This window comes from Solea solea, chromosome 12, assembly GCF_958295425.1.
Source record: "Solea solea chromosome 12, fSolSol10.1, whole genome shotgun sequence".
NCBI classification, from domain to species: Eukaryota; Metazoa; Chordata; class Actinopteri; order Pleuronectiformes; family Soleidae; genus Solea; species Solea solea.
In genome coordinates, this window is record NC_081145.1 from 20,181,999 (window position 1) to 20,209,451 (window position 27,453).

At 35.8% G+C, this 27,453-nt stretch overlaps 2 protein-coding genes across 6 annotated transcripts in view; one reads left to right on the plus strand and one right to left on the minus strand.

Annotated features, from left to right (window-relative positions):
• LOC131469715 (voltage-dependent calcium channel subunit alpha-2/delta-4-like) overlaps positions 1 to 16,641 on the plus strand; it is an 82,818-nt gene extending 66,177 nt beyond the window's left edge. For all 5 annotated transcript variants that reach the window (XM_058644986.1, XM_058644984.1, XM_058644987.1 and 2 more), the window contains 5 exons: positions 170 to 190; positions 1,287 to 1,404; positions 1,798 to 1,913; positions 15,325 to 15,407; positions 16,059 to 16,641. In XM_058644986.1, the coding sequence (XP_058500969.1) occupies positions 170 to 190; positions 1,287 to 1,404; positions 1,798 to 1,913; positions 15,325 to 15,407; positions 16,059 to 16,160 (440 nt within the window). In that variant the 3' untranslated portion in view covers positions 16,161 to 16,641. The remainder of the gene's footprint in view (positions 1 to 169; positions 191 to 1,286; positions 1,405 to 1,797; positions 1,914 to 15,324; positions 15,408 to 16,058) is intronic.
• Positions 16,642 to 17,451: 810 nt separating this feature from the next.
• On the minus strand, positions 17,452 to 27,154 carry afg3l1 (AFG3-like AAA ATPase 1). Its single transcript, XM_058644989.1, has 16 exons — positions 26,894 to 27,154; positions 25,302 to 25,386; positions 24,244 to 24,320; positions 24,004 to 24,153; positions 23,730 to 23,801; positions 23,356 to 23,480; positions 22,937 to 23,207; positions 22,056 to 22,193; positions 21,810 to 21,963; positions 21,607 to 21,714; positions 21,190 to 21,315; positions 20,898 to 21,008; positions 20,615 to 20,730; positions 19,891 to 20,091; positions 19,612 to 19,806; positions 17,452 to 18,621 (listed from the first exon to the last, which is right to left on the minus strand). Exons 1-16 carry the CDS (start codon positions 27,023 to 27,025, stop codon positions 18,394 to 18,396), a joined length of 2,289 nt encoding a protein of 762 aa, XP_058500972.1. The 5' UTR covers positions 27,026 to 27,154; the 3' UTR covers positions 17,452 to 18,393.
• Positions 27,155 to 27,453: the final 299 nt, after the last annotated feature.

Genomic DNA, 27,453 nt, shown 5'->3' on the forward strand with positions numbered 1-27,453 from the left:
TAAATAGACAAGTGCCAAAGTTGCTGTGGTTTTTCATGATTCATCTCATCACTGCTTTATATCTCATTTACAAACACCTTCATCCTAAATGGTGGCCTCACCTTCATCATCACCATCTTCATCACCATCACTGCTGTGTGTTCACTGTGCCTCGTCTTCATCCATTCAGCCAAGGCTGGTTATCACACAAGTGAGTACAGTTTGTCACTATGTTGTATATATGAGGAGAAAATGTGATGAATATTGTCAACACAGAGTTTGGTTCGATGCTCGTCTGTAATTCAGTGGATGACATTAGATTCAAATTAGATTTGTATCAGGTTTGTTCACACAAAAGTTTTCCACTTTTGACTGCGTTCTTAGATCATAATTGGTCACCGGATGCTGCACAGATTGAAGCATCAGATTAAAAATTGGCAACAGCGCAACACTTACCATGACCAGATCATTGGCGTCATCGTTCCCACAGGCTCCTGACGGAGGCGTTACAAAAAAGTGACCAATGATTCAGAGCAGTAAATATTTAGTTTTTAAATTTGTCCACTTAAAAATTTAAAAAACAAGTCATGGTGATAGCAGCTATTTCACATTTTTTTTAATCCCAGCAGTAATTGATATTTTTACACAGTGTCAATAAAAACTAATGTATCTGTTTTTGTAAAAAATGAAGACAGAGACAGTGTTACATATTCCCCATGATTAGAAGTGTAAACATTTAAGCCAGATAAACTCCTCTGCTCTATCTCTGCAGTACATACTTTCATATATAGTTTCTATGAGCGTCACACTGATTACTAATTACTATAGGTGTGTTTTAATTGGATTTAACTACAGATACTGTATATCAGTGTTTAATGTCATTATAGTGTTATGTTTGATTTATGGTTCTGACAGTGCTGTTGAAATTAACGATTCATTAAAGGGGAAATAAGTCTTTCGCACACAGCTGCAGTCTGGACACAGCCCATTTTTACACATCATATTTCGCCTCAAGAAAATAAAGTTATGAGGGGGGAAAATGTGTTTAATTGAAGGTGATGCATAACAATGTGTATAAAGGTATAAAAGATTTTAGAGCAATAATGCAAACAAAAACGGTACATGTCTAAAAGAAGGGAAAGAAGAGAGGAGAACATGGAAGGCAGAGCTGAGAAGAAACAGGTCGACAGAATAAAATAATCTAGTTGTGAGCCAGCTGTAACTCTGTGTATGTGTGTGCGTTTGTGTGTGTGTGTGTGTGTGTGTGTGTGTGTGTGTGTGTGTGTGTGTGTGTGTTTGTGTCTCAGCTCATAAGCAGAGGAAGATGGAAGCTATGAGGCCCTGTGACACGGCGTATCCCGGCTTCATGTACGACTCGTCTGTAAGAGAAGCCAACAGTCTCATCAAGTGTGGCCGCTGCCAGAAGTATGACACACATACACACACACAATAAATAAATAACAACAGTACACCACACCGTCGCCTGCACTGAACTGACAGGAACAAACAAAACTTAATCAGAATCTAAAATCAGAAGACAAGTGCACACACCTGCAGCTTCAGTGGTCGAAACTTGTTGATTAATACATGATAATATCACACACAACACTTGTGACGGTTACATTCTCTGTGAGCACAGTTACCAGAAGACAACCTGAGTAAAATTTAAATGAATCCAATAAATTAAACTTGAACACAGAACTTTATTAACTTTGCTACTTACTGCTCATTATTTGTACAGATAAACAACAACTGTGTCTTGTTCATGAGTAATTTCTCAGTCAGTGAGTGAGTGAGTGAATGTTCCATGTGTTTCAGGATGTTTGTGGTGCAGCAGGTTCCTGACAGTAACTTGGTTCTGGTTGTGACTCAGGCCGACTGTGACTGCTCCCGTCAGTATGGACCAATCTCACTGGATCCCAAAGAGATCAAATATATCCTTTCATTTACAGATAAACGCCAGTGTAGTTTGCGATAGACGGGGGACTACTAAAGGGGGTCACTAAATCAAAAGATGCACAGTTTTCAGACAACCAGACGTTTTTCTTTATCTGTATGTTGTGTGAAAATTGTGTTTAAGTATGGAACTAAAACAATGTCCAAACATAAGTCAGTACAAATAACGATATAAAGAGATTATTTTTACACGGTACAGGGATTCAGAGGGGTGTTAATTACAAGGTTTATAACTTGGTTTTAAAAAATTGTCTGTTATTTTGGTTTCTTTTTGTTTGTTGATTTATTTGATGCAGTACTGCAGACTTGTATATAATTTAGCATGTATATAGTATGATTATATAAAGAGGAATATGGAATTGAACTACAAAATCTGCGGCAAAATTTTGATTGTGCCTAAAATATTTTTGGGAAAATATTTTTTGTGTGGACAACATTTAGTATGTTGTCCACATTTTGGACAACATACTAAAGTATGACTTTTGTCACATTTTTGGCAACAAACTAAAGTATGACTTTTTTGTCAAAATTTGGATGACATTAAATTATGACTTTTTTGAATGATTTTGGACAACATACTATACTATGACTTTTTTGGGTGATTTTGGAAGACATACTATACTATGACTTTTCTGCCTGATTTTTGGACGACATACTAAACTATGACACTTTTGTCTCATTTTGAACGACATACTAAACTATGACTTTTTTGACTGATTTTGGACGACATGCTATACTATGACTTTTTTGACTGATTTTGGACGACATGCTATACTATGACTTTTTTGGGTGAGTTTGGACGACATGCTATACTATGACTTTTTTGACTGATTTTGGACGACATGCTATACTATGACTTTTTTGTCACATTTTGGACGACATACTAAACTATGACATTTTTGTCTCATTTTGAACGACATACTATACTATGACATTTTTCTCAGATTTTGAACGACATACTATACTATGACGTTTTTGTCTCATTTTGGACGACATGCTATACTATGACTTTTTTGTCTCATTTTGGACGACATACTATTCTGTGACATTTTTGTCACATTTTGGACAACATACTATACTATGACTTTTTTGTCAAATTTTGGACGACATACTATACTAAGACATTTTTGTCTCATTTTGGACGACATACTATACTAAGACATTTTTGTCTAATTTTGGACGACATACTATACTATGACGTTTTTGTCTCATTTTGGACGACATACTATACTTTGACATTTTTGTCTCATTTTGGACGACATACTATACTATGACGTTTTTGTCTCATTTTGGACGACATACTAAACTATGACATTTTTGTCAGATTTTGGACGACATACTATACTATGACTTTTTTGTCAAATTTTGGACGACATACTATACTAAGACATTTTTGTCTCATTTTGGACGACATACTATACTAAGACATTTTTGTCTGATTTTGGACGACATACTAAACTATGACATTTTTGACTGATTTTGGACGACATACTATACTATGACGTTTTTGTCTCATTTTGGACGAAATACTATACTATGACATTTTTGTCAAATTTTGGACGACATACTAAACTATGACATTTTTGTCTCATTTTGGACGACATACTATACTATGACATTTTTGTCTCATTTTGGACGACATACTATACTAAGATATTTTTGTCTCATTTTGGACGACATACTATACTACGGCGTTTTTGACTGATTTTGGACAACATACTAAACTATGACATTTTTGACTGATTTTGGACGACATACTAAACTATGACGTTTTTGTCTCATTTTGGACAACATACTAAACTATGACTTTTTTGTCTCATTTTGGACGACATACTATACTATGACATTTTTGACTGATTTTGGACGACATACTATACTATGACATTTTTGACTGATTTTGGACGACATACTATACTATGACATTTTTGACTGATTTTGGACGACATACTATACTATGACTTTTTTGACTGATTTTGGACGACATACTAAACTATGACTTTTTTTAGTGATTTTGGACAACATACTATACTATGACATTTTTGTCAAATTTTGGACGACATACTATACTATGACATTTTTGTCAAATTTTGGACGACATACTAAACTATGACATTTTTGTCTCATTGTGGACGACATACTATTCTGTGACATTTTTGTCTCATTTTGGGCAACATACTATACTATGACATTTTTGTCTCATTTTGGACGACATACTATATACTATGACATTTTTGTCTCATTTTGGACGACATACTAAACTATGACATTTTTGTCAAATTTTGGACGACATACTAAACTATGACGTTTTTGTCTCATTTTGGACAAGATACTATACTTTGACATTTTTGTCTCATTTTGGACGACATACTATACTATGACATTTTTGTCGCATTTTGGACGACATACTAAACTATGACATTTTTGTCTCATTGTGGACGACATACTATTCTGTGACATTTTTGTCTCATTTTGGGCAACATACTATACTATGACATTTTTGTCTCATTTTGGACGACATACTATATACTATGACATTTTTGTCTCATTTTGGACGACATACTAAACTATGACATTTTTGTCAAATTTTGGACGACATACTAAACTATGACGTTTTTGTCTCATTTTGGACAACATACTATACTTTGACATTTTTGTCTCATTTTGGACGACATACTATACTATGACATTTTTGTCGCATTTTGGACGACATACTAAACTATGACATTTTTGTCAGATTTTGGACGACATACTATACTATGACTTTTTTGTCAAATTTTGGACGACATACTATACTAAGACATTTTTGTCTCATTTTGGACGACATACTATACTAAGACATTTTTGTCTAATTTTGGACGACATACTATACTATGACGTTTTTGTCTCATTTTGGACGACATACTATACTAAGACATTTTTGACTGATTTTGGACGACATACTATATACTATGACATTTTTGTCTCATTTTGGACGACATACTAAACTATGACATTTTTGTCAAATTTTGGACGACATACTAAACTATGACGTTTTTGTCTCATTTTGGACAACATACTATACTTTGACATTTTTGTCTCATTTTGGACGACATACTATACTATGACATTTTTGTCGCATTTTGGACAACATACTAAACTATGACATTTTTGTCAGATTTTGGACGACATACTATACTATGACTTTTTTGTCAAATTTTGGACGACATACTATACTAAGACATTTTTGTCTCATTTTGGACGACATACTATACTAAGACATTTTTGTCTAATTTTGGACGACATACTATACTATGACGTTTTTGTCTCATTTTGGACGACATACTATACTAAGACATTTTTGACTGATTTTGGACGACATACTATACTATGACATTTTTGTCTCATTTTGGACGACGTACTATACTATGACATTTTTGTCTCATTTTGGACGACATACTATACTAAGATATTTTTGTCTCATTTTGGACGACATACTAAACTATGACATTTTTGACTGATTTTGGACAACATACTAAACTATGACATTTTTGACTGATTTTGGACGACATACTAAACTATGACGTTTTTGTCTCATTTTGGACAACATACTAAACTATGACTTTTTTGTCTCATTTTGGACGACATACTATACTATGACTTTTTTGTCAAATTTTGGACGACATACTATACTATGGCGTTTTTGTCTCATTTTGGACGACATACTAAACTATGACATTTTTGACTGATTTTGGACGACATACTAATCTATGACATTTTTGTCTCATTTTGGACAACATACTATACTGTGACATTTTTGTCTCATTTTGGACGACATACTATACTAAGACATTTTTGACTGATTTTGGACGACATACTATACTATGACATTTTTGACTGATTTTGGACGACATACTATACTATGACATTTTTGACTGATTTTGGACGACATACTATACTATGACTTTTTTGACTGATTTTGGACGACATACTAAACTATGACTTTTTTTAGTGATTTTGGACGACATACTATACTATGACATTTTTGTCAAATTTTGGACGACATACTATACTATGACATTTTTGTCAAATTTTGGACGACATACTAAACTATGACATTTTTGTCTCATTGTGGACGACATACTATTCTGTGACATTTTTGTCTCATTTTGGGCAACATACTATACTATGACATTTTTGTCTCATTTTGGACGACATACTATATACTATGACATTTTTGTCTCATTTTGGACGACATACTATACTATGACGTTTTTGTCTGATTTTGGACGATATACTAAACTATGACATTTTTGACTGATTTTGGAAGACATACTATACTATGACGTTTTTGTCTCTTTTTGGACGAAATACTATACTATGACATTTTTGTCAAATTTTGGACGACATACTAAACTATGACGTTTTTGTCTCATTTTGGACAACATACTATACTATGACATTTTTGTCTCATTTTGGACGACATACTATACTATGACATTTTTGTCGCATTTTGGACAACATACTAAACTATGACATTTTTGTCAGATTTTGGACGACATACTATACTATGACTTTTTTGTCAAATTTTGGACGACATACTATACTAAGACATTTTTGTCTCATTTTGGACGACATACTATACTAAGACATTTTTGTCTAATTTTGGACGACATACTATACTATGACGTTTTTGTCTCATTTTGGACGACATACTAAACTATGACATTTTTGACTGATTTTGGACGACATACTAAACTATGACATTTTTGACTGATTTTGGACGACATACTATACTATGACTTTTTTGTCAAATTTTGGACGACATACTATACTAAGACATTTTTGTCTCATTTTGGACGACATACTATACTAAGACATTTTTGTCTAATTTTGGACGACATACTATACTATGACGTTTTTGTCTCATTTTGGACGACATACTATACTAAGACATTTTTGACTGATTTTGGACGACATACTATACTATGACATTTTTGTCTCATTTTGGACGACGTACTATACTATGACATTTTTGTCTCATTTTGGACGACATACTATACTAAGATATTTTTGTCTCATTTTGGACGACATACTAAACTATGACATTTTTGACTGATTTTGGACAACATACTAAACTATGACATTTTTGACTGATTTTGGACGACATACTAAACTATGACGTTTTTGTCTCATTTTGGACAACATACTAAACTATGACTTTTTTGTCTCATTTTGGACGACATACTATACTATGACTTTTTTGTCAAATTTTGGACGACATACTATACTATGGCGTTTTTGTCTCATTTTGGACGACATACTAAACTATGACATTTTTGACTGATTTTGGACGACATACTAATCTATGACATTTTTGTCTCATTTTGGACAACATACTATACTGTGACATTTTTGTCTCATTTTGGACGACATACTATACTAAGACATTTTTGACTGATTTTGGACGACATACTATACTATGACATTTTTGACTGATTTTGGACGACATACTATACTATGACATTTTTGACTGATTTTGGACGACATACTATACTATGACTTTTTTGACTGATTTTGGACGACATACTAAACTATGACTTTTTTTAGTGATTTTGGACGACATACTATACTATGACATTTTTGTCAAATTTTGGACGACATACTATACTATGACATTTTTGTCAAATTTTGGACGACATACTAAACTATGACATTTTTGTCTCATTGTGGACGACATACTATTCTGTGACATTTTTGTCTCATTTTGGGCAACATACTATACTATGACATTTTTGTCTCATTTTGGACGACATACTATATACTATGACATTTTTGTCTCATTTTGGACGACATACTATACTATGACGTTTTTGTCTGATTTTGGACGATATACTAAACTATGACATTTTTGACTGATTTTGGAAGACATACTATACTATGACGTTTTTGTCTCTTTTTGGACGAAATACTATACTATGACATTTTTGTCAAATTTTGGACGACATACTAAACTATGACGTTTTTGTCTCATTTTGGACAACATACTATACTATGACATTTTTGTCTCATTTTGGACGACATACTATACTATGACATTTTTGTCGCATTTTGGACAACATACTAAACTATGACATTTTTGTCAGATTTTGGACGACATACTATACTATGACTTTTTTGTAAAATTTTGGACGACATACTATACTATGACGTTTTTGTCTCATTTTGGACGACATACTATACTAAGACATTTTTGTCTAATTTTGGACGACATACTATACTATGACGTTTTTGTCTCATTTTGGACGACATACTAAACTATGACATTTTTGACTGATTTTGGACGACATACTAAACTATGACATTTTTGACTGATTTTGGACGACATACTATACTATGACGTTTTTGTCTCATTTTGGACGACATACTATACTATGACATTTTTGTCAAATTTTGGACGACATACTAAACTATGACGTTTTTGTCTCATTTTGGACAACATACTATACTATGACATTTTTGTCTCATTTTGGACGACATACTATACTATGACATTTTTGTCTCATTTTGGACGACATACTATACTAAGACATTTTTGTCAAATTTTGGACGACATACTATACTAAGACATTTTTGACTGATTTTGGACGACATACTATACTATGACATTTTTGACTGATTTTGGACGACATACTATACTATGACATTTTTGACTGATTTTGGACGACATACTATACTATGACTTTTTTGACTGATTTTGGACGACATACTAAACTATGACTTTTTTTAGTGATTTTGGACGACATACTATACTATGACATTTTTGTCAAATTTTGGACGACATACTATACTATGACATTTTTGTCAAATTTTGGACGACATACTAAACTATGACATTTTTGTCTCATTGTGGACGACATACTATTCTGTGACATTTTTGTCTCATTTTGGGCAACATACTATACTATGACATTTTTGTCTCATTTTGGACGACATACTATATACTATGACATTTTTGTCTCATTTTGGACGACATACTAAACTATGCCATTTTTGACTGATTTTGGACGACATACTAAACTATGACATTTTTGTCTCATTTTGGACAACATACTATACTATGACATTTTTGTCTCATTTTGGACGACATACTATACTATGACATTTTTGTCTCATTTTGGACGACATACTATACTATGACATTTTTGTCGCATTTTGGACAACATACTAAACTATGACATTTTTGTCAGATTTTGGACGACATACTATACTATGACTTTTTTGTCAAATTTTGGACGACATACTATACTAAGACATTTTTGTCTCATTTTGGACGACATACTATACTAAGACATTTTTGTCTGATTTTGGACGACATACTAAACTATGACATTTTTGACTGATTTTGGAAGACATACTATACTATGACGTTTTTGTCTCTTTTTGGACGAAATACTATACTATGACATTTTTGTCAAATTTTGGACGACATACTAAACTATGACGTTTTTGTCTCATTTTGGACAACATACTATACTATGACATTTTTGTCTCATTTTGGACGACATACTATACTATGACATTTTTGTCGCATTTTGGACAACATACTAAACTGTGACATTTTTGTCAAATTTTGGACGACATACTTTACTAAGACATTTTTGTCTCATTTTGGACGACAAACTATACTAAGACATTTTTGTCTCATTTTGGACGACATACTATACTATGACGTTTTTGTCTCATTTTGGACGACATACTAAACTATGACATTTTTGACGACATACTAAACTATGACATTTTTGTCTCATTTTGGACAACATACTATACTATGACATTTTTGTCTCATTTTGGACGACATACTATACTATGACATTTTTGTCGCATTTTGGACAACATACTAAACTGTGACATTTTTGTCAGATTTTGGACGACATACTATACTATGACTTTTTTGTCAAATTTTGGACGACATACTTTACTAAGACATTTTTGTCTCATTTTGGACGACAAACTATACTAAGACATTTTTGTCTCATTTTGGACGACATACTATACTATGACGTTTTTGTCTCATTTTGGACGACATACTAAACTATGACATTTTTGACGACATACTAAACTATGACATTTTTGTCTCATTTTGGACAACATACTATACTATGACATTTTTGTCTCATTTTGGACGACATACTATACTATGACATTTTTGTCTCATTTTGGACGACATACTATACTATGACATTTTTGTCGCATTTTGGACAACATACTAAACTATGACATTTTTGTCAGATTTTGGACGACATACTATACTATGACTTTTTTGTCAAATTTTGGACGACATACTATACTAAGACATTTTTGTCTCATTTTGGACGACATACTATACTATGACTTTTTTGTCAAATTTTGGACGACATACTATACTAAGACATTTTTGTCTCATTTTGGACGACATACTATACTAAGACATTTTTGTCTAATTTTGGACGACATACTATACTATGACGTTTTTGTCTCATTTTGGACGACATACTAAACTATGACATTTTTGACTGATTTTGGACGACATACTATACTATGACTTTTTTGTCAAATTTTGGACGACATACTATACTAAGACATTTTTGTCTCATTTTGGACGACATACTATACTAAGACATTTTTGTCTAATTTTGGACGACATACTATACTATGACGTTTTTGTCTCATTTTGGACGACATACTAAACTAAGACATTTTTGTCTAATTTTGGACGACATACTATACTATGACGTTTTTGTCTCATTTTGGACGACATACTAAACTATGACATTTTTGACTGATTTTGGACGACATACTAAACTATGACATTTTTGACTGATTTTGGACGACATACTATACTATGACGTTTTTGTCTCATTTTGGACGAAATACTATACTATGACATTTTTGTCAAATTTTGGACGGCATACTAAACTATGACGTTTTTGTCAAATTTTGGACAACATACTATACTATGACATTTTTGTCTCATTTTGGACGACATACTATACTATGACATTTTTGTCTCATTTTGGACGACATACTATACTAAGACATTTTTGTCAAATTTTGGACGACATACTATACTAAGACATTTTTGTCAGATTTTGGACGACATACTATACTATGACATTTTTGTCAAATTTTGGACGACATACTATACTAAGACATTTTTGACTGATTTTGGACGACATACTATACTATGACATTTTTGTCTCATTTTGGACGACATACTATACTATGACATTTTTGTCTCATTTTGGACGACATACTATAATAAGATATTTTTATCTCATTTTGGACGACATACTAAACTATGACATTTTTGACTGATTTTGGACAACATACTAAACTATGACATTTTTGACTGATTTTGGACGACATACTAAACTATGACGTTTTTGTCTCATTTTGGACAACATACTAAACTATGACTTTTTTGTCTCATTTTGGACGACATACTATACTATGACTTTTTTGTCAAATTTTGGACGACATACTATACTATGGCGTTTTTGTCTCATTTTGGACGACATACTAAACTATGACATTTTTGTCTGATTTTGGACGACATACTAAACTATGACATTTTTGTCTCATTTTGGACAACATACTATACTGTGACATTTTTGTCTCATTTTGGACGACATACTATACTATGACATTTTTGACTGATTTTGGACGACATACTATACTATGACATTTTTGACTGATTTTGGACGACATACTATACTATGACATTTTTGACTGATTTTGGACGACATACTATACTATGACTTTTTTGACTGATTTTGGACGACATACTATACTATGACTTTTTTGACTGATTTTGGACGACATACTAAACTATGACTTTTTTTAGGGGTTTTGGACGACATACTATACTATGACATTTTTGTCAAATTTTGGACGACATACTATACTATGACATTTTTGTCAAATTTTGGACGACATACTAAACTATGACATTTTTGTCTCATTGTGGACGACATACTATTCTGTGACATTTTTGTCTCATTTTGGGCAACATACTATACTATGACATTTTTGTCTCATTTTGGACGACATACTATATACTATGACATTTTTGTCTCATTTTGGACGACATACTAAACTATGACATTTTTGACTGATTTTGGACGACATACTAAACTATGACATTTTTGTCTCATTTTGGACAACATACTATACTATGACATTTTTGTCTCATTTTGGACGACATACTATACTATGACATTTTTGTCTCATTTTGGACGACATACTATACTATGACATTTTTGTCGCATTTTGGACAACATACTAAACTATGACATTTTTGTCAGATTTTGGACGACATACTATACTATGACTTTTTTGTCAAATTTTGGACGACATACTATACTAAGACATTTTTGTCTCATTTTGGACGACATACTATACTAAGACATTTTTGTCTGATTTTGGACGACATACTAAACTATGACATTTTTGACTGATTTTGGAAGACATACTATACTATGACGTTTTTGTCTCTTTTTGGACGAAATACTATACTATGACATTTTTGTCAAATTTTGGACGACATACTAAACTATGACGTTTTTGTCTCATTTTGGACAACATACTATACTATGACATTTTTGTCTCATTTTGGACGACATACTATACTATGACATTTTTGTCGCATTTTGGACAACATACTAAACTATGACATTTTTGTCAGATTTTGGACGACATACTATACTATGACTTTTTTGTCAAATTTTGGACGACATACTTTACTAAGACATTTTTGTCTCATTTTGGACGACATACTATACTAAGACATTTTTGTCTCATTTTGGACGACATACTATACTATGACGTTTTTGTCTCATTTTGGACGACATACTAAACTATGACATTTTTGACGACATACTAAACTATGACATTTTTGTCTCATTTTGGACAACATACTATACTATGACATTTTTGTCTCATTTTGGACGACATACTATACTATGACATTTTTGTCAAATTTTGGACGACATACTATACTATGACATTTTTGACTGATTTTGGACGACATACTATACTATGACATTTTTGACTGATTTTGGACGACATACTAAACTATGACATTTTTGACTGATTTTGGAAGACATACTATACTATGACGTTTTTGTCTCATTTTGGACGAAATACTATACTATGACATATTTGTCAAATTTTGGACGGCATACTAAACTATGACGTTTTTGTCTCATTTTGGACAACATATTATACTATGACATTTTTGTCTCATTTTGGACGACATACTATACTATGACATTTTTGTCGCATTTTGGACAACATACTAAACTATGACATTTTTGTCAGATTTTGAACGACATACTATACTATGACTTTTTTGTCAAATTTTGGACGACATACTTTACTAAGACATTTTTGTCTCATTTTGGACGACATACTATACTAAGACATTTTTGTCTAATTTTGGACGACATACTATACTATGGCGTTTTTGTCTCATTTTGGACGACATACTAAACTATGACATTTTTGACTGATTTTGGACGACATACTAAACTATGACTTTTTTAGTGATTTTGGACGACATACTAAACTATGACTTTTTTTAGTGATTTTGGACGACATACTATACTATGACATTTTTGTCAAATTTTGGACGACATACTAAACTATGACATTTTTGTCTCATTATGGACGACATACTATTCTGTGACATTTTTGTCTCATTTTGGGCAACATACTATACTATGACATTTTTGTCTCATTTTGGACGACATACTATATACTATGACATTTTTGTCTCATTTTGGACGACATACTAAACTATGACATTTTTGACTGATTTTGGACGACATACTAAACTATGACATTTTTGTCTCATTTTGGACAACATACTATACTATGACATTTTTGTCTCATTTTGGACGACATACTATACTATGAAATTTTTGTCTCATTTTGGACGACATACTATACTATGACATTTTTGTCGCATTTTGGACAACATACTAAACTATGACATTTTTGTCAGATTTTGGACGACATACTATACTATGACATTTTTGTCAAATTTTGGACGACATACTATACTATGACTTTTTTGTCAAATTTTGGACGATATACTATACTATGACATTTTTGTCTCATTTTGGACAACATACTATTCTGTGACATTTTTGTCTCATTTTGGGCAACATACTATACTATGACATTTTTGTCTCATTTTGGACGACATACTATATACTATGACATTTTTGTCTCATTTTGGACGACATACTAAACTATGACATTTTTGACTGATTTTGGACGACATACTAAACTATGACATTTTTGTCTCATTTTGGACGACATACTATACTATGACATTTTTGTCGCATTTTGGACGACATACTAAACTATGACATTTTTGTCAAATTTTGGACGACATACTATACTATGACTTTTTTGTCAAATTTTGGACGACATACTATACTAAGACATTTTTGTCTCATTTTGGACGACATACTATACTATGACATTTTTGACTGATTTTGGACGACATACTATACTATGACTTTTTTGTCTCATTTTGGACGACATTCTATACTATGACTTTTTTGGGTGATTTTGGACGACATGCTATACTATGATTTTTTTGGGTGATTTTGGATGACATTCTATACTATGACTTTTTTGGGTGATTTTGGACGACATGCTTTACTATGACTTTTTGTCAAAATTTGGGAGACATACTAATGTATGACTTTTTGTCACATTTTGGACGACATACTGAATTATCTTACTGTACTATGACATTCTAAATTATGACATTTTTGGTGACTTTTTGGCCGACATAATTAACTAAGACTTTTTTGTCAAACTTCTGACGACATACTAATCCATGACATACAGTATTCGTCATAGATCTACAGTTCTAGTTCTATGTATGGAAATGTATTTTTTTGTCTGAAGGATTAAAACGTCTTTGTTTTTGTGTTAGCGTCACACAGCAGCAGACACTAATTAAGAAGGTTGGACAAAATAAGTGTTTACTTCATCCTACTCCTTTTCAAACATGCAAAATGCACAGCTCATGGAGTCTTTCTTTTTTTCTCTATAATTTGTTCTGTTTTTGTTGTTCATGTTACTCATCAGGATGGAAAGTGTTTTAATTCTGGTTTTATGCCATGTTGTTTCTTGTATGTTTCTTCTAAAATCAAGAATAATATCTGAATCAGTATCAATAGACTACATCTTGTTGACTTAATCTTAAAAAAGAAAATCCTAAATGTGCCACCACGGGTTTATATCGCATTTCCCAATTTAATCCTAACATTAATTGAAATATCAAGATGTTAAAACAAAACCCAGTGCTGGTGTTGAGCTGTGAGTTCTCTGTTTTCCTTAACATCAGTGAACATAATGCCACAGTGAAGTGCAACAGGATGAAATCCCAGAAGGTGCGACGGCGTCCAGAATCCTGTCACGCCTACCACCCAAAGGTCAGTGCTGTGGGATCACTGTGAACACACTGAACACAGATTTAAAACCCAGACTCTGAAGCAGTGGACACACATTCACACACTTAACCACACACAAATGAAGACACTTGATGTGCTGAGAGAAACTGATAACTGGCTACTTTGCTTACTTTACTTCTTTAGATCAATTTATTTAAAAATAAAATTTCATAAATAAAGAATGTAACTGAATCTTTCACGATTTGAAATCTTATCTTGTATCTTATAATACAAAATCAAATTGGCTTGTACAAGTTACAGTTCTAACAAAAGCATGTAATGTCTGTTTCCCGCTCAACTCGCTCTCATTGGTTATCAAACCAATCTGCGTCTGTTAACCCCTCACACTGTAGGATTATTTGGCCAGATAATCTGTTCAAATGAGCCTAAAATCAGAAGCTGAACAGGACTGAAATCTTGCCAATTATCTAATGTTGGCCAGGCTTAAGCAGAATTAGCTGCAGAAAGAGGGGGTTTTAGTTCCACTTTAACAACGACCTTTTGATGCCATAAACACAGCTAATGACAGATTATGTTGCAAAACTGGCACGTAATAATCATTTTTACTATGAGAAGTTATGACTGCGTACAAATAATGAAACTGAACAGCTCTAATTTGTTAACCATCAACAGGAGAACGCTAAGGAATGTGGCGGAGCGGCGGCTGTTTCCCTGACTGTCTCCCTCTTCTTCAGCTCTCTGCTCGTCTCACTGCTCGTCTGCCACTGGACATAAACAAGGACCAACGCACCAATCAGGACGCTTAAAGGAGAGCAAAAAGATGAAGGATGTCAAAAAAAATTCCAAAAACATTTTTGTTGACATGAACTTGACACATGGGACAGTGGGACATGTCACATGTTATTTTCCGCTGTTTAGATAACCTTCACTTCACTCTGTGGTGGAGATAAAGGGCTATTTGATTTTGATAAAAAACTGATTTAGACTAATTCAGTTTGCAGCTGGGGAAACAGGAGTCCTCGCTCTGATGGAGGAGATGAAACAAGCTGACTTTTGCGGAGAACATGGAGCACCTCCTGGTGGACAGGTATCGACAGTGCAGCTTGTGTGTGGAGAACCGTTGCCATTATTTACACAAATGCAGCCAATTTGTAGCTTTTTTGATACAGATGTGTTGTACAAATATAGAGTTTTACATTTAAATTATTTATCAATAAACAGATAAAATGTGGGAAAAGCATTTACTCGCCAACTTTCTTTGCGTGTCGGGACAATAAAGGTCAGTATAGACAGAAATATTCAATTAAAGGCGACATAGAATGCTTGTATCACACATATGTTAGTTATGGAGGTCTACTTAGATATATTAACTTGTTTTCATGGTTCAAAACCTACTAATCGCTGCAAACGAGCCGATCAAAATATCTCCTCACTGGCGCTCTCGTCAGCCGTGCTGTTTCAGACCAAAACCAGACCTCCAGAACGTGGACTGTGTTGTGATTGGCTAGCTTTCCTACTGTCCTGTGATTGGCCAGGTACCTGGAAGTGACGTAATAGATAGGCCAGCTCTCAGATACACAGCTCCCCCTTCTGGCACGGTGGATGCTCTGCATCTCAGCAGCTACAACGAGAGTAGTTCTTCTTCTGCGGTTGAATGTACGCAACCGGATGTGGCTGGACTAGTGCCCGGACCGGGAGGCGCTACAGTGGTGAGAGGAGTGGTGAGGAACTGAACTGTTTGTTCTGAAACTTTAGGGTTTTATAAACGAGGTAATGACGCATACACACACACAAACGCAGCGTTCATTGGAGCTTCCGGTCTATGTGGCCTTTAACTCGAGCTGAAAATGTCTGAAACAGTGAAAAAAACATTTTTTTTTTTTAAATTTCAGCCTAAATATATGGCATAGTAGGCCTGGATTAAGATGTGTCAGTCCAACTCCAGCAGCTACAGGAGGATATCTAACCGTACCGCTAAAGGTCATCATATACACATTTAAAGAAGAGAAAATTGACCTGGATGCCACAAAGAAATATCAATAAATGTTTTGCTTCTACATATTGGTACGTTATTTTATTCCTTTTTATTGTCATATCCAGCAATTAATTGTTAATTTCCACCAGCAGATTAGATTCTGAGATAAAATGGACCTACCAGCACAAGTTTCCTTCCATTGACCTGTTAAAGTTTAACTCGTATATTAAGTTCTTAAACTTCAATGCCAGCTCCAAAACTGTTGCAAAGTACAGAAATGCACACCAACATTTTCTGCAACAAAGAAATTGTATTCTATTTAGCAGAAATTATTTTTCTTTTGTTTTGTATACATATTCCTGCAACTGCACAAACAACGCTACCTCCTCAGAGGTGTGAACGTTTGTGCTTCAAACACTTACATACCACTGACGCAGCATCAGGGTAAGATTTGTGCATAAAACAAATCAAAACGGACTGCGACACTGGACTAGCTGAAACTGTACGTGCTCTGAAATGTTGTCAAAAACTACAGGAAAAAACTAAATAAAACTTAATACACACAAGCAAAATATTTAAAATGGTAAAAATCAAAATATCAATTTGTTCAGCTTGACCTTCCTTCTTATTACGAAGAAGGCGGGCGTCAGTCCAGAGGGTAAGAGTAGACTTCATGAAATAAATAAAAGGAATTATCAGTCTGTACACGCAGTATAAATACACACCATTTACATTCATTTCATGAATAGTGAAATATGCTCGTTGTTTCTGAACTTATTTGCCCCCTTCTTTCTATTTTAGCCCATAATGTAACATCAAACTAAACACTAAAGGAGTGCTGAGGAGACAACTGTGATGGTGCGGGGAACTCACTGCTCGTAATTCTGGGAATAATTGGAGGGTCTGAATTATTTAATTTCTTTTAAATTGTCATATCCCAGACACTGTAAATGTGAATACAAACGTAGGTCAGTTTTTGCACCTGGGACGTGAAAGCGTTCGTGTGTCTTAGTGGACAGTCGTTTTCCAGCTCTACACAGCCTGCTGTTTGTCCTGAGCTGGGCTGCTCTCCTCAGCCTCCACTCCTTTCTCCTGGTTCCAGTGCCTGAGGCCCTCCGGCAGACTCGTGTCCTCCTCGAAGCTCCCCGTCCCTTCCACAAACTCCTCGTACGTCGACTTCTCTTCAAACGGCCGTGGACCTAACAGCTCTAACATGTCGGCCTTGTCCAGGACCTCCCTCTCCAGGAGACGCTTTCCTACCTGAGGATGAAATCAGTATTGAAAACTGTCAATTTAAAGCCCACATTTCTACCATTCCTCTGGAATACAAGGGATTGTTCTTCACATACATTTACAACATTCAGAATTATTTTTTATGTTAACAAGCATCCAAAAAAGATAAATTCCTATGTGTTTATGAAGCTCTTCATCATTTATAGTAAAGACTAGAGCTGGACGATTTGGGTAAAACAATTGCACGTTTTCTGACATATTGTGTTTGCAATTTAAAACGCATTTTTGCTATAGATTTAAAAACAAAAATGGGGCATTAGCATTAGGGCGTAGAACAGCCTGTGCGATTTGATAATTTCACATTGCGATTTCGAGTTGAATCCGATTAATTGTTCAGGCCTAGTACAAGCTACAGGAAGTGACATTCAAACTATGTGAATTAGTGGTATATTAAAATGTTCAGGCTGACGTAGCCTCTATGTTTTTACATTGTTAAAAATAGTGGTGCCTGATTTCAGTGCATACAGCACGGGTTATGCATCACCATTCTGCTGCTTATAGTCTAAGATTTAACATAATTGTAATTCCTGTTCATGGTTCTTTAAAACTGATATAGAAAGGTTTTTCGTCTTAAGCTTGTGTAACAGCGATAGAAAAATTACGCCATGTTTTTAGTGTCATTTCGCTCATGTTATTTACGTTATTCTGATCGACCATATATAAAAGTGGATGTAATGTGTTTACCCTGTTTACAGCACAAATTAACTGCATTCATTCTAGGGATGGGAATCAGAATCGTTATCAGTCCAAATCACTGGATCGGTTATCGGACAGATGTAAATAAAAAGCATTTTAGCAGTTTTTTTGGGAGAACAATACTTGTTCCACAGTTGGAGAATACACAGACTGTATTGGACTAATATCTGTATCATTAGACAGTAGAGTTTGTGATATCAGTATCAGACACATCCCTAAATCACTCAAATTCCAAACAGCAGGTGTATTAGAGAGTCTCACCATCTCCACCAGGTCCTTCTTGTCCCGGATGAGCTGCAGAGTGTGTTCGTACGCTCGGTCCACCAGCTCTCTGACCTCCGCGTCAATCAGCTCAGCCGTGGCCTCGCTGTATGGCTTCTCCATGACCATCTCGCCCTGCCGGGGCAGATCAAACGACACCTGCCCCACCTTCTCGCTCATACCGAACTGCACCACCTGAGGAGCCGTGAGGAGAACGAGCGGTCAGTGTTCTACCGAGTTAAGAGTTGAACGGATCCAGAGAACCCTGTAGTTGTTTACCTGAGCATAGGCAGACTGTGTGACCTTCTTCAAATCGTCCTGAGCTCCAGTCGTGATGCGGTCAAAGAAGACCTGCTCAGCCACGCGGCCTCCCAGCATCATGCACATCCTGTCAAACAGCTGCTCTCTGCTGTACAGGTACTGCTCTCTGGGCAGGTACTGAGCATAACCCAGACCCTTCCCACGTGGGATGATCGACACCTTAAACAAAAGTAAAACAAAAATGTGTTGTGTTTGTTTAAACAAAGCTCTTTTTTTCTTCACAGCGACAGCTAACAACATCACAGCAGCAGAAGTATTTATATTTCTCCAGTCCTGACAGACTTTAATGGGATTAGTGCCGAGTGATCTGGGAATTTTCTCTTAGTCCTGATTCATTTATTACCTCACACCACGGAGTGGAAGTGAAGTATTGTTTTTGGTGGCTCTGTGTCTGTCAACATGACCAACAGAGGGCGCCAGAGGCTTGAAGTCTGCCATCTTTGATTGCCTTGTTGCTTTGATTTATTTTTCACAACTGTTACTGTCTGTCTGTCTAAAAGTTTGTTACCATGTCAACTCATGTTAATAAATGACATGAGATTTATAGTTTCATTCATTCCCAATATACATTAATCAGACTAAAATTTAAGTGAGAACAGAATAAAAACAGAGTGAGAAATATCTATTCAAAAAATAAAACCGTAGTATTGTAGACATGAGTGTTAGTCGGTGTAAGTTCTACCTTCAGCAGTGGGTCCGCGTGCTGCAGGAACCAGCCTACGATGGCGTGACCGGCCTCATGATACGCCACAGTCTTTTTCTCTGTCGGCTGTAGGACTTGAGTCTTCTTCTCCAGACCTGAAGACGTACACAGAACACAGGAGTGCGACTCAGATAAAAGATTGAAAACAAACATCTATCGGTGTTAGTACTGTAATGCGACTTAACCTGCTGGTGAACACTGTGCGACATGAGAGTTAGGAAAAGCATATGTGCAAAGAGATGAAAACAACTCTGACACTGACCTCCAATGACTCTGTCGATGGCCTGTTCAAAGTGTTTGGCATTGACAGACGGGCCCAGGTATCTGGCAGCGATCAGAGCAGCCTCGTTGCAGACATTGGCGATGTCAGCTCCTGATTCAGAGACATGGACAAAATAAGTCCAAAACACATTTTAACACAAGAAGAAGAAGGTAGTGCGATTCATATTTTTACAACAAGACTTAAACATACTGGGCGTTAGTAAGACTTAAACAAAAAAAAGTGACTACACTGTAAATTATTGTTAACAGTCAATAATGCAGCCGTTACAGACCGGTGAATCCTGGTGTAGCAGCGGCCATCTTCCTGGCGAGCGTGTCTTTGTCCATGTTTGGGTCCACTTTGATTGGTCGAAGGTGAACTTTAAAAATGGACGCCCTTCCCTTGATGTCCGGGGGACCTGAGACCAGAGAGGAGAAGAACCATCTTCAGTCAACTTTCAAAATGTAAGTTCTTAAATTGAAACATCAAGTGTTCAAGGATCAACAGCATCTGCAAGTGTTTGCAGCACTAAAGCATGCAAATATTTTAATGTTTCTTGCTCACAGTCTTTTTCTGAATTTTTTCACACATTGGCACTAGCGGAGCCAGGAATCGAACCCACAACCTTTAAGTTGAAAGACGACTCGCTGAGCTACCGTCGTTGTGTTCAGGTTTTACTTTCACTGGTCAGCTCTGGGTTGAACTCTACCTATGTAGATCTGTCTGTCGAAGCGGCCTGGTCTCATCAGAGCAGGGTCCAGAACGTCAGGTCTGTTCGTTCCAGCCAGAACCACCACATTAGTCGCAGTGTTAAAACCTGTATAAAAAGCACAAGATGTACAAATTTAACCAACAAAAACCTTCAAGTTTGAAAGTAGAGCAATCCGTGTCTGGTGTTGTTTATCAGCCTACCGTCCATCTCCACCAGCAGCTGGTTCAGGGTGTTCTCCTGTTCACTCTGACCACCAAAGTTACCTCCTCCTCTCTTCCTCCCTACAGCATCGATCTCATCGATGAAGAGGATGCAGGGGGCGTTCTTCCTCGCCATGGCAAACATGTCCCTCACCTTTAAGGGAGAGGAAACTCAGTCTAAATCAACAACCACAACTACACGAGACCCAGTCTTCTGGGTCAGCTCGTATCTCATCCCTCACTCACCCTGGCTGGACCGACGCCTACAAACATCTCCAGGAACTCGGAGCCATTGACAGTGATAAACGGGACATTGGCTTCTCCAGCTGTGGCTTTGGCCAGCAGTGTCTTTCCTGTTCCAGGAGGACCAGACAAAACCGCACCCTGGGATACCACACACAAAAGATGAAATTAATTTAATGTCAGTGAACTGTACAACTTCAGAAATATATTGTACCCAACAAAAAAATGAATTCTACTGTACCATTTACTCACTTAACCTTAACTTCACTGGCTTCCCATGAGTCAAAAGGATAGATTTCAAAATGTTACTCTTGGTCTCAAAGCACTGAATGGTCTTGGACCAAAACACATCCTAGACTTATTAGTTCCCTCAAGAATCCAGAGCCCGAAGATCACCAGGGACAGGTTTACTGTGTGTTTCCCAGAAGCAGAACCAAACAAAGTGAAGCTGCATTCAGTTATTCTGCTCCTCAGTACCTGAGGTCTGCTCAGACTTTCAAGTTTTAGGTTCCCCTTTATGTGTGCCATTAGCTATTCCATTGAGTTGAAGCTTGGTGCTCGTATTCAAGTGTGTTTACTCTTGTAAAAGTAGTTGTTTCCTTTTAAAACATCCATTGTGCATGAATCTTGGGATAGGTTAGGCCAAGAAGGATCCACTCATTAGATCATTTGTTGCTCAGGGATGGAAAGACATGTGTGTGCTGCATTAAATGGTGCCTTAAATATGGGAAAATGAAGTTCCAGCACTGTGAAGCAACTAGCTTTAAAGGAAATGGCCCCTGAATTGAGACACAACTAACATTTCTTTCTGTCAACAAACACAAATTATACAGAAACATACTACTAACAGCACTACTAACTAAATATTAAAGTGGGGAGCACACCTTGGGTATCTTGGCTCCAAGGTCCTGGTACTGCTGTGGGTTCTTCAGGAAGTTGACAAACTCGAGGATCTCCAGTTTGGCCTCTTCACAGCCAGCCACGTCCTTAAACTTCACATCAATGCTGTCCTTCATCATTTTTGCTGTTGACTCGCTCATGCTGAAGGGCCCACCCCTCCCGCCTCCTGCGCCTCCACCCATTGTCCCTCGCCTCACGGTGAACAGGAGGAAACCAATCAGCAGCAGGGTGGGGAGCAAGCTCATGAGAAAAGAGCTACGGCCACAGAGGGGAAATAATATGTTCATTATTTTCACAATGGAGGTGGATTCCTGATAATAAATCACATTTTCAGCTAAAGTTAACTAATTGTCTTGAATGTAATGCATTTTTTTTGTTGTGTTGTCTATCCTCAAAAGCTCACCCATCACTCTCCGTGCTGTACACTACAGTGGCTCGGTGTGATGGTTCCAAGCCGAGCTCCATGTGTGCCATCTCCAGGTTTCTCTCAAACGTGTCCACGCTGCCAATGTTGAACCAAACGTAGCTCTGCACATGTATTTTCATGTTACTATTTTACGTCAACAATAATTATAATTGTACAACAGAAAAATGCAGAGCCTTTTAATTTAAATACATGAAGACTAAACAAAAACACATCGGTGACACAACTAACATGCGTTGGCTGTGTGGTTTTAAAATTCTGCAGTTACACGAGCCCCTCACATTTTGATGCTTTAAAACACTTGTTTATCATAAATCACTAAAATTGGCAGCTTTCGGTTTGTTTCTGCTCACCGTATTAGCGTCACCTCCTGGTACTAGGATGACTCTGACGTACTGTTTGTTGATGACTTCCAACCGGTCCACCTGCACAGAAAATGTTGATTTTATATAACACTATATGATTCAATTTGAACTTATTTATTTATACATTTTCTTTTTGCTAAAGATTGTTAGAAAATGCCAGATTGTCTTTCCCATTAATCTTAAGAGGTGACCTGGAATCAAGCCTGGCCTAAGAAGAATAATTCAACATATCCCAAAATAAAGATCTCAGAGTGTGTCTCACCAGGCCTCTGCCAAGGTATTTGTGAACAAAGTCCTTCCAACTGATCTCTCTGCCATTGTCTCTGAAGTAGTAGTAGAGCAGAGCTGAACTAACTCCAGCCACGGTGATCGCCATGTAACGGAAATCCTTCTCATCCCAGGGGAAGTCGCCCTGAAGGGTAGAAGAAAAGCAGGTGTAGATGTTAACACAGGAACAGGTTTAAGACCCTGAAGACCAAATGACACATGGAGCATCACAAACCTTCTGCATTCGGCTCCACCAGTCTTTTCCTGCACCACCTCCTTTCTTCCCTCCACTTGATCTTCCTCCTCCTCCATCTGAAACTCAGATTATTGGTTTTGTAACATATCTGTCAATTGAATAAAACCAACCACCTTTGTGGTTTACAGTTACATTTTCCATATTTCAAAATACATGTGGACTGAAACCTGGGCAGCAGAAAATGTAAACATTTCATATCTTTGCCAATATCTTCTGATTCTCACATTTATCACGTTGTTTGAAGTGCAGTCTGATACAGTGATTTTACATCTCTTAAACTATGAAGCGGTTAACACATTTGTGCTAGCTATTTGAAAGACAATTCTTTAAGAGAAATAAACAGCCTACATGATTCAGCTAAAATGCTGATTTGTATTTACATATTTAAAGTCTGTGCTTAGTGAAGCAGGGATTTTTGGATTGTATCAGATTTTGCATTTTTAATCGTCAACTATTTTGATAAACGATTAGAAGCTTTTTTTCATTATTAAAACAAGATTTCTGATTGTTTTCAGCTTCTTAAATGGGAATATTTTTGTCATTTCTTTGCACCATATAACAAAGAAATCATTAAATGTGAATGTGGACGAAACAAGACATTCGACAACATCATCATTTCCAGGTTTAACAAATACTGATCAACATTTAACATTTTCCGACATTTTATGGACTAAACGATTACTTGATTAATCGATTATGAAAATAATCGTTAGTTGCAGCCCTAGATCCAGAGATATTGACCAGTATCGGACCACTACCAATACTCAGTATTGTATTGGCTCATCCCTAATAAATAATTTCACTTTTCTTGCACAACAGAAATGTATAAATACCAAACAAATATAATAACAGGAATATTCTAACATAAAGCCGTGGTCGTTTATCAGGTCGTTGATAAAAAAAAAAAAAAAAAACTGACATTACATTAAAATATATAACAGAAATTCCTGCAGGTCAATGTGTTTTAAAGACAGTACATGAATTAAAAATAATACATTTCATGTTGTGGGTTGATGTGCACACATTCCACTTCTCACCTTTGGGTTCAGTAGAGTACAGTCGCCGTTGAGCTGACTGGAATCTGCTCCTCAACAGGAAGTTAGCTGGAGTCCGACAGATATTCTGCAAAACACCCACAGAGTCACTGTAAGTACTGCCAGCCAAGTTGACTTTACTACCACAACATTTGGCTGGTAAACAAACACACTCTAGGTCACATTTTTCTAATAATACCCGACCTTGTAAACTGCAGTCATCTCAGTGAGCAGTGAAATAATGCTGTTACAGTATTTCTGAATAACAGCCAAAGATAAGCAGTCAACCTTGTTGACATTATTTTGTATACTTTTAGTCTAAAACTGGTTTGAGCTACGCGGGTTTGTTATGAACTACCAAGTCAACATGGTAAACACTACAGAGAAGTTAACAGTTTTTTTACCTCATTTCTGTTCCATCCAAACAGTTGTAGCAGCACAATACTAGACTATTTTAAAATCACATAGTATTAGTAGTGCCCACATGTCTTGAAACATAGTATAGAATATTTACTAAATTCAAAGGATTTATATGTTATTTTTCCATCCCATGCTGTCGTAAACTCTGCAATCATCCATGTCATGTTACCCAACATGTCCAAATGTCCACTGAAAGAGTTAAGTAATTCACGAGGGTCAAAACAAAAATCCCTAGTTCTGTGAAATTACTTTTTTTCTGAAATTTCAGCTAGAGGAACAAATAAGGCAGTGGCTTGTGTGTACTATACTATCTTGTATAGTCAAGATTCTTTGTTGATAGTGTTTTGTGGCAGTTGGCATCCATAATGTTGTACGACTGTCTCTGTATTTTCCCTTCGCCCCTACTTATCCTTTCATTAACTCCTGAACGGTGAACCCTACAACTACATTCATCTTCAGTCTTCAGACTAAAAATTCCATTACTTCCACTGTGGTCATTGTTGTTGATATTTTGAAAATGAACAAATCCAGCTATAACAATTTAAATGTAAACTAAAATAAAATAAATATTACTGCCAGGGCCTGAATTGTAATTTATTTATATATAAGAGTACAATCATAAAATGAGTAAATAAATAAAACGTGTTTTTTAGGATTTTAGGAGAATAATACATAATAACAAACAAGTATATGTATTGACCCAATCACTCATATTTCTGTAAATACTTAAGTAGAAAATGATTGCGTTGATAATAAATTAAGCACATTTCTAGTATAAGCTAAAGCACAAATACATAATTACTAAACCGGTCATCTTACAAAACCTGTACGATTACATCACCAAACCGTGACATAGCAATAACGGTAGCCACATGCGTGCTATTGTTGTCATACAGATAACATTATTGTCGTATAAGGCACGTTTCATTTACGCGGACTAGTGTCGAATCGAAAACTAGATTAAATACGATTAGTATGAGGTCATAATATTTTATATTGCTATATTGCCTTGAGTTAACCAAACAAACACTGAGCTATACTTTTCGTCTGAAATGTCTTCAGATAATCCGATTTGACCTGGAAATGAGCTGTCGTGAAACGTTTAAAGGACACGACGTTGATGATGACCCAAGTACAATTCATGTAACTTCAGTAAAACGTACACGTTAACTTACCGCGGTAGAGGAGCTCTTGTATCCGGCTGTGAAGAGTCGTCCTGCCCTCAGAACAGAGAGCCGAGCCCGGGTTCCTCCAGCCCGGCACAGAGGCAGAACCGCCGCCGAGAGGAGCCTCAGGTACTGAGACATCCTCCCTCTGCCGTATGCCCAGTATTGTATTCAAAAACACTACTTTTTATTTGAATGTCTTTGGCGAAGTTCACTGATTTCATGCAGCTGAAGTAGTTGGATAACAGCGTGAATGTCGAAATTTTACGTCATCAAGCAACGACGATGATCTAAAGGCCCGAGGGGTGGGCTCTCTTGCGCCTGCCCCAAATCATTTTGAAAATAAATCGTTTTTGTTTGTGTTACAATTTTTATGTAGTATATTCCTCTAACTGAGAATTTATCATTGTATATGACTTTTCCAGGAAAAAAAACACTTATTTGATACCAAATTGTGTTTGATGATTAGTCTATTACATTCAGGGATGAAATCGGTCACGCCTGTTACTCCTACTTGATTCCGTAGAAAGAGTTAGAATCAGTTAGTCTGATTCTGTTCACTTCATTCT

Coding starts and splice junctions, on each gene's coding strand:
- afg3l1 (XM_058644989.1), bottom strand. CDS start 27,025: ATGTCTCAGTACCTGAGGCTCCTCTCGGCGGCGGTTCTGCCTCTGTGC. Junction 25,387..26,893: donor ACAAGAGCTCCTCTACCGCG/GTAAGTTAACGT, acceptor GGTGTTTTGCAG/AATATCTGTCGGACTCCAGC. Junction 23,208..23,355: donor TACAGCACGGAGAGTGATGG/GTGAGCTTTTGA, acceptor CTGTGGCCGTAG/CTCTTTTCTCATGAGCTTGC.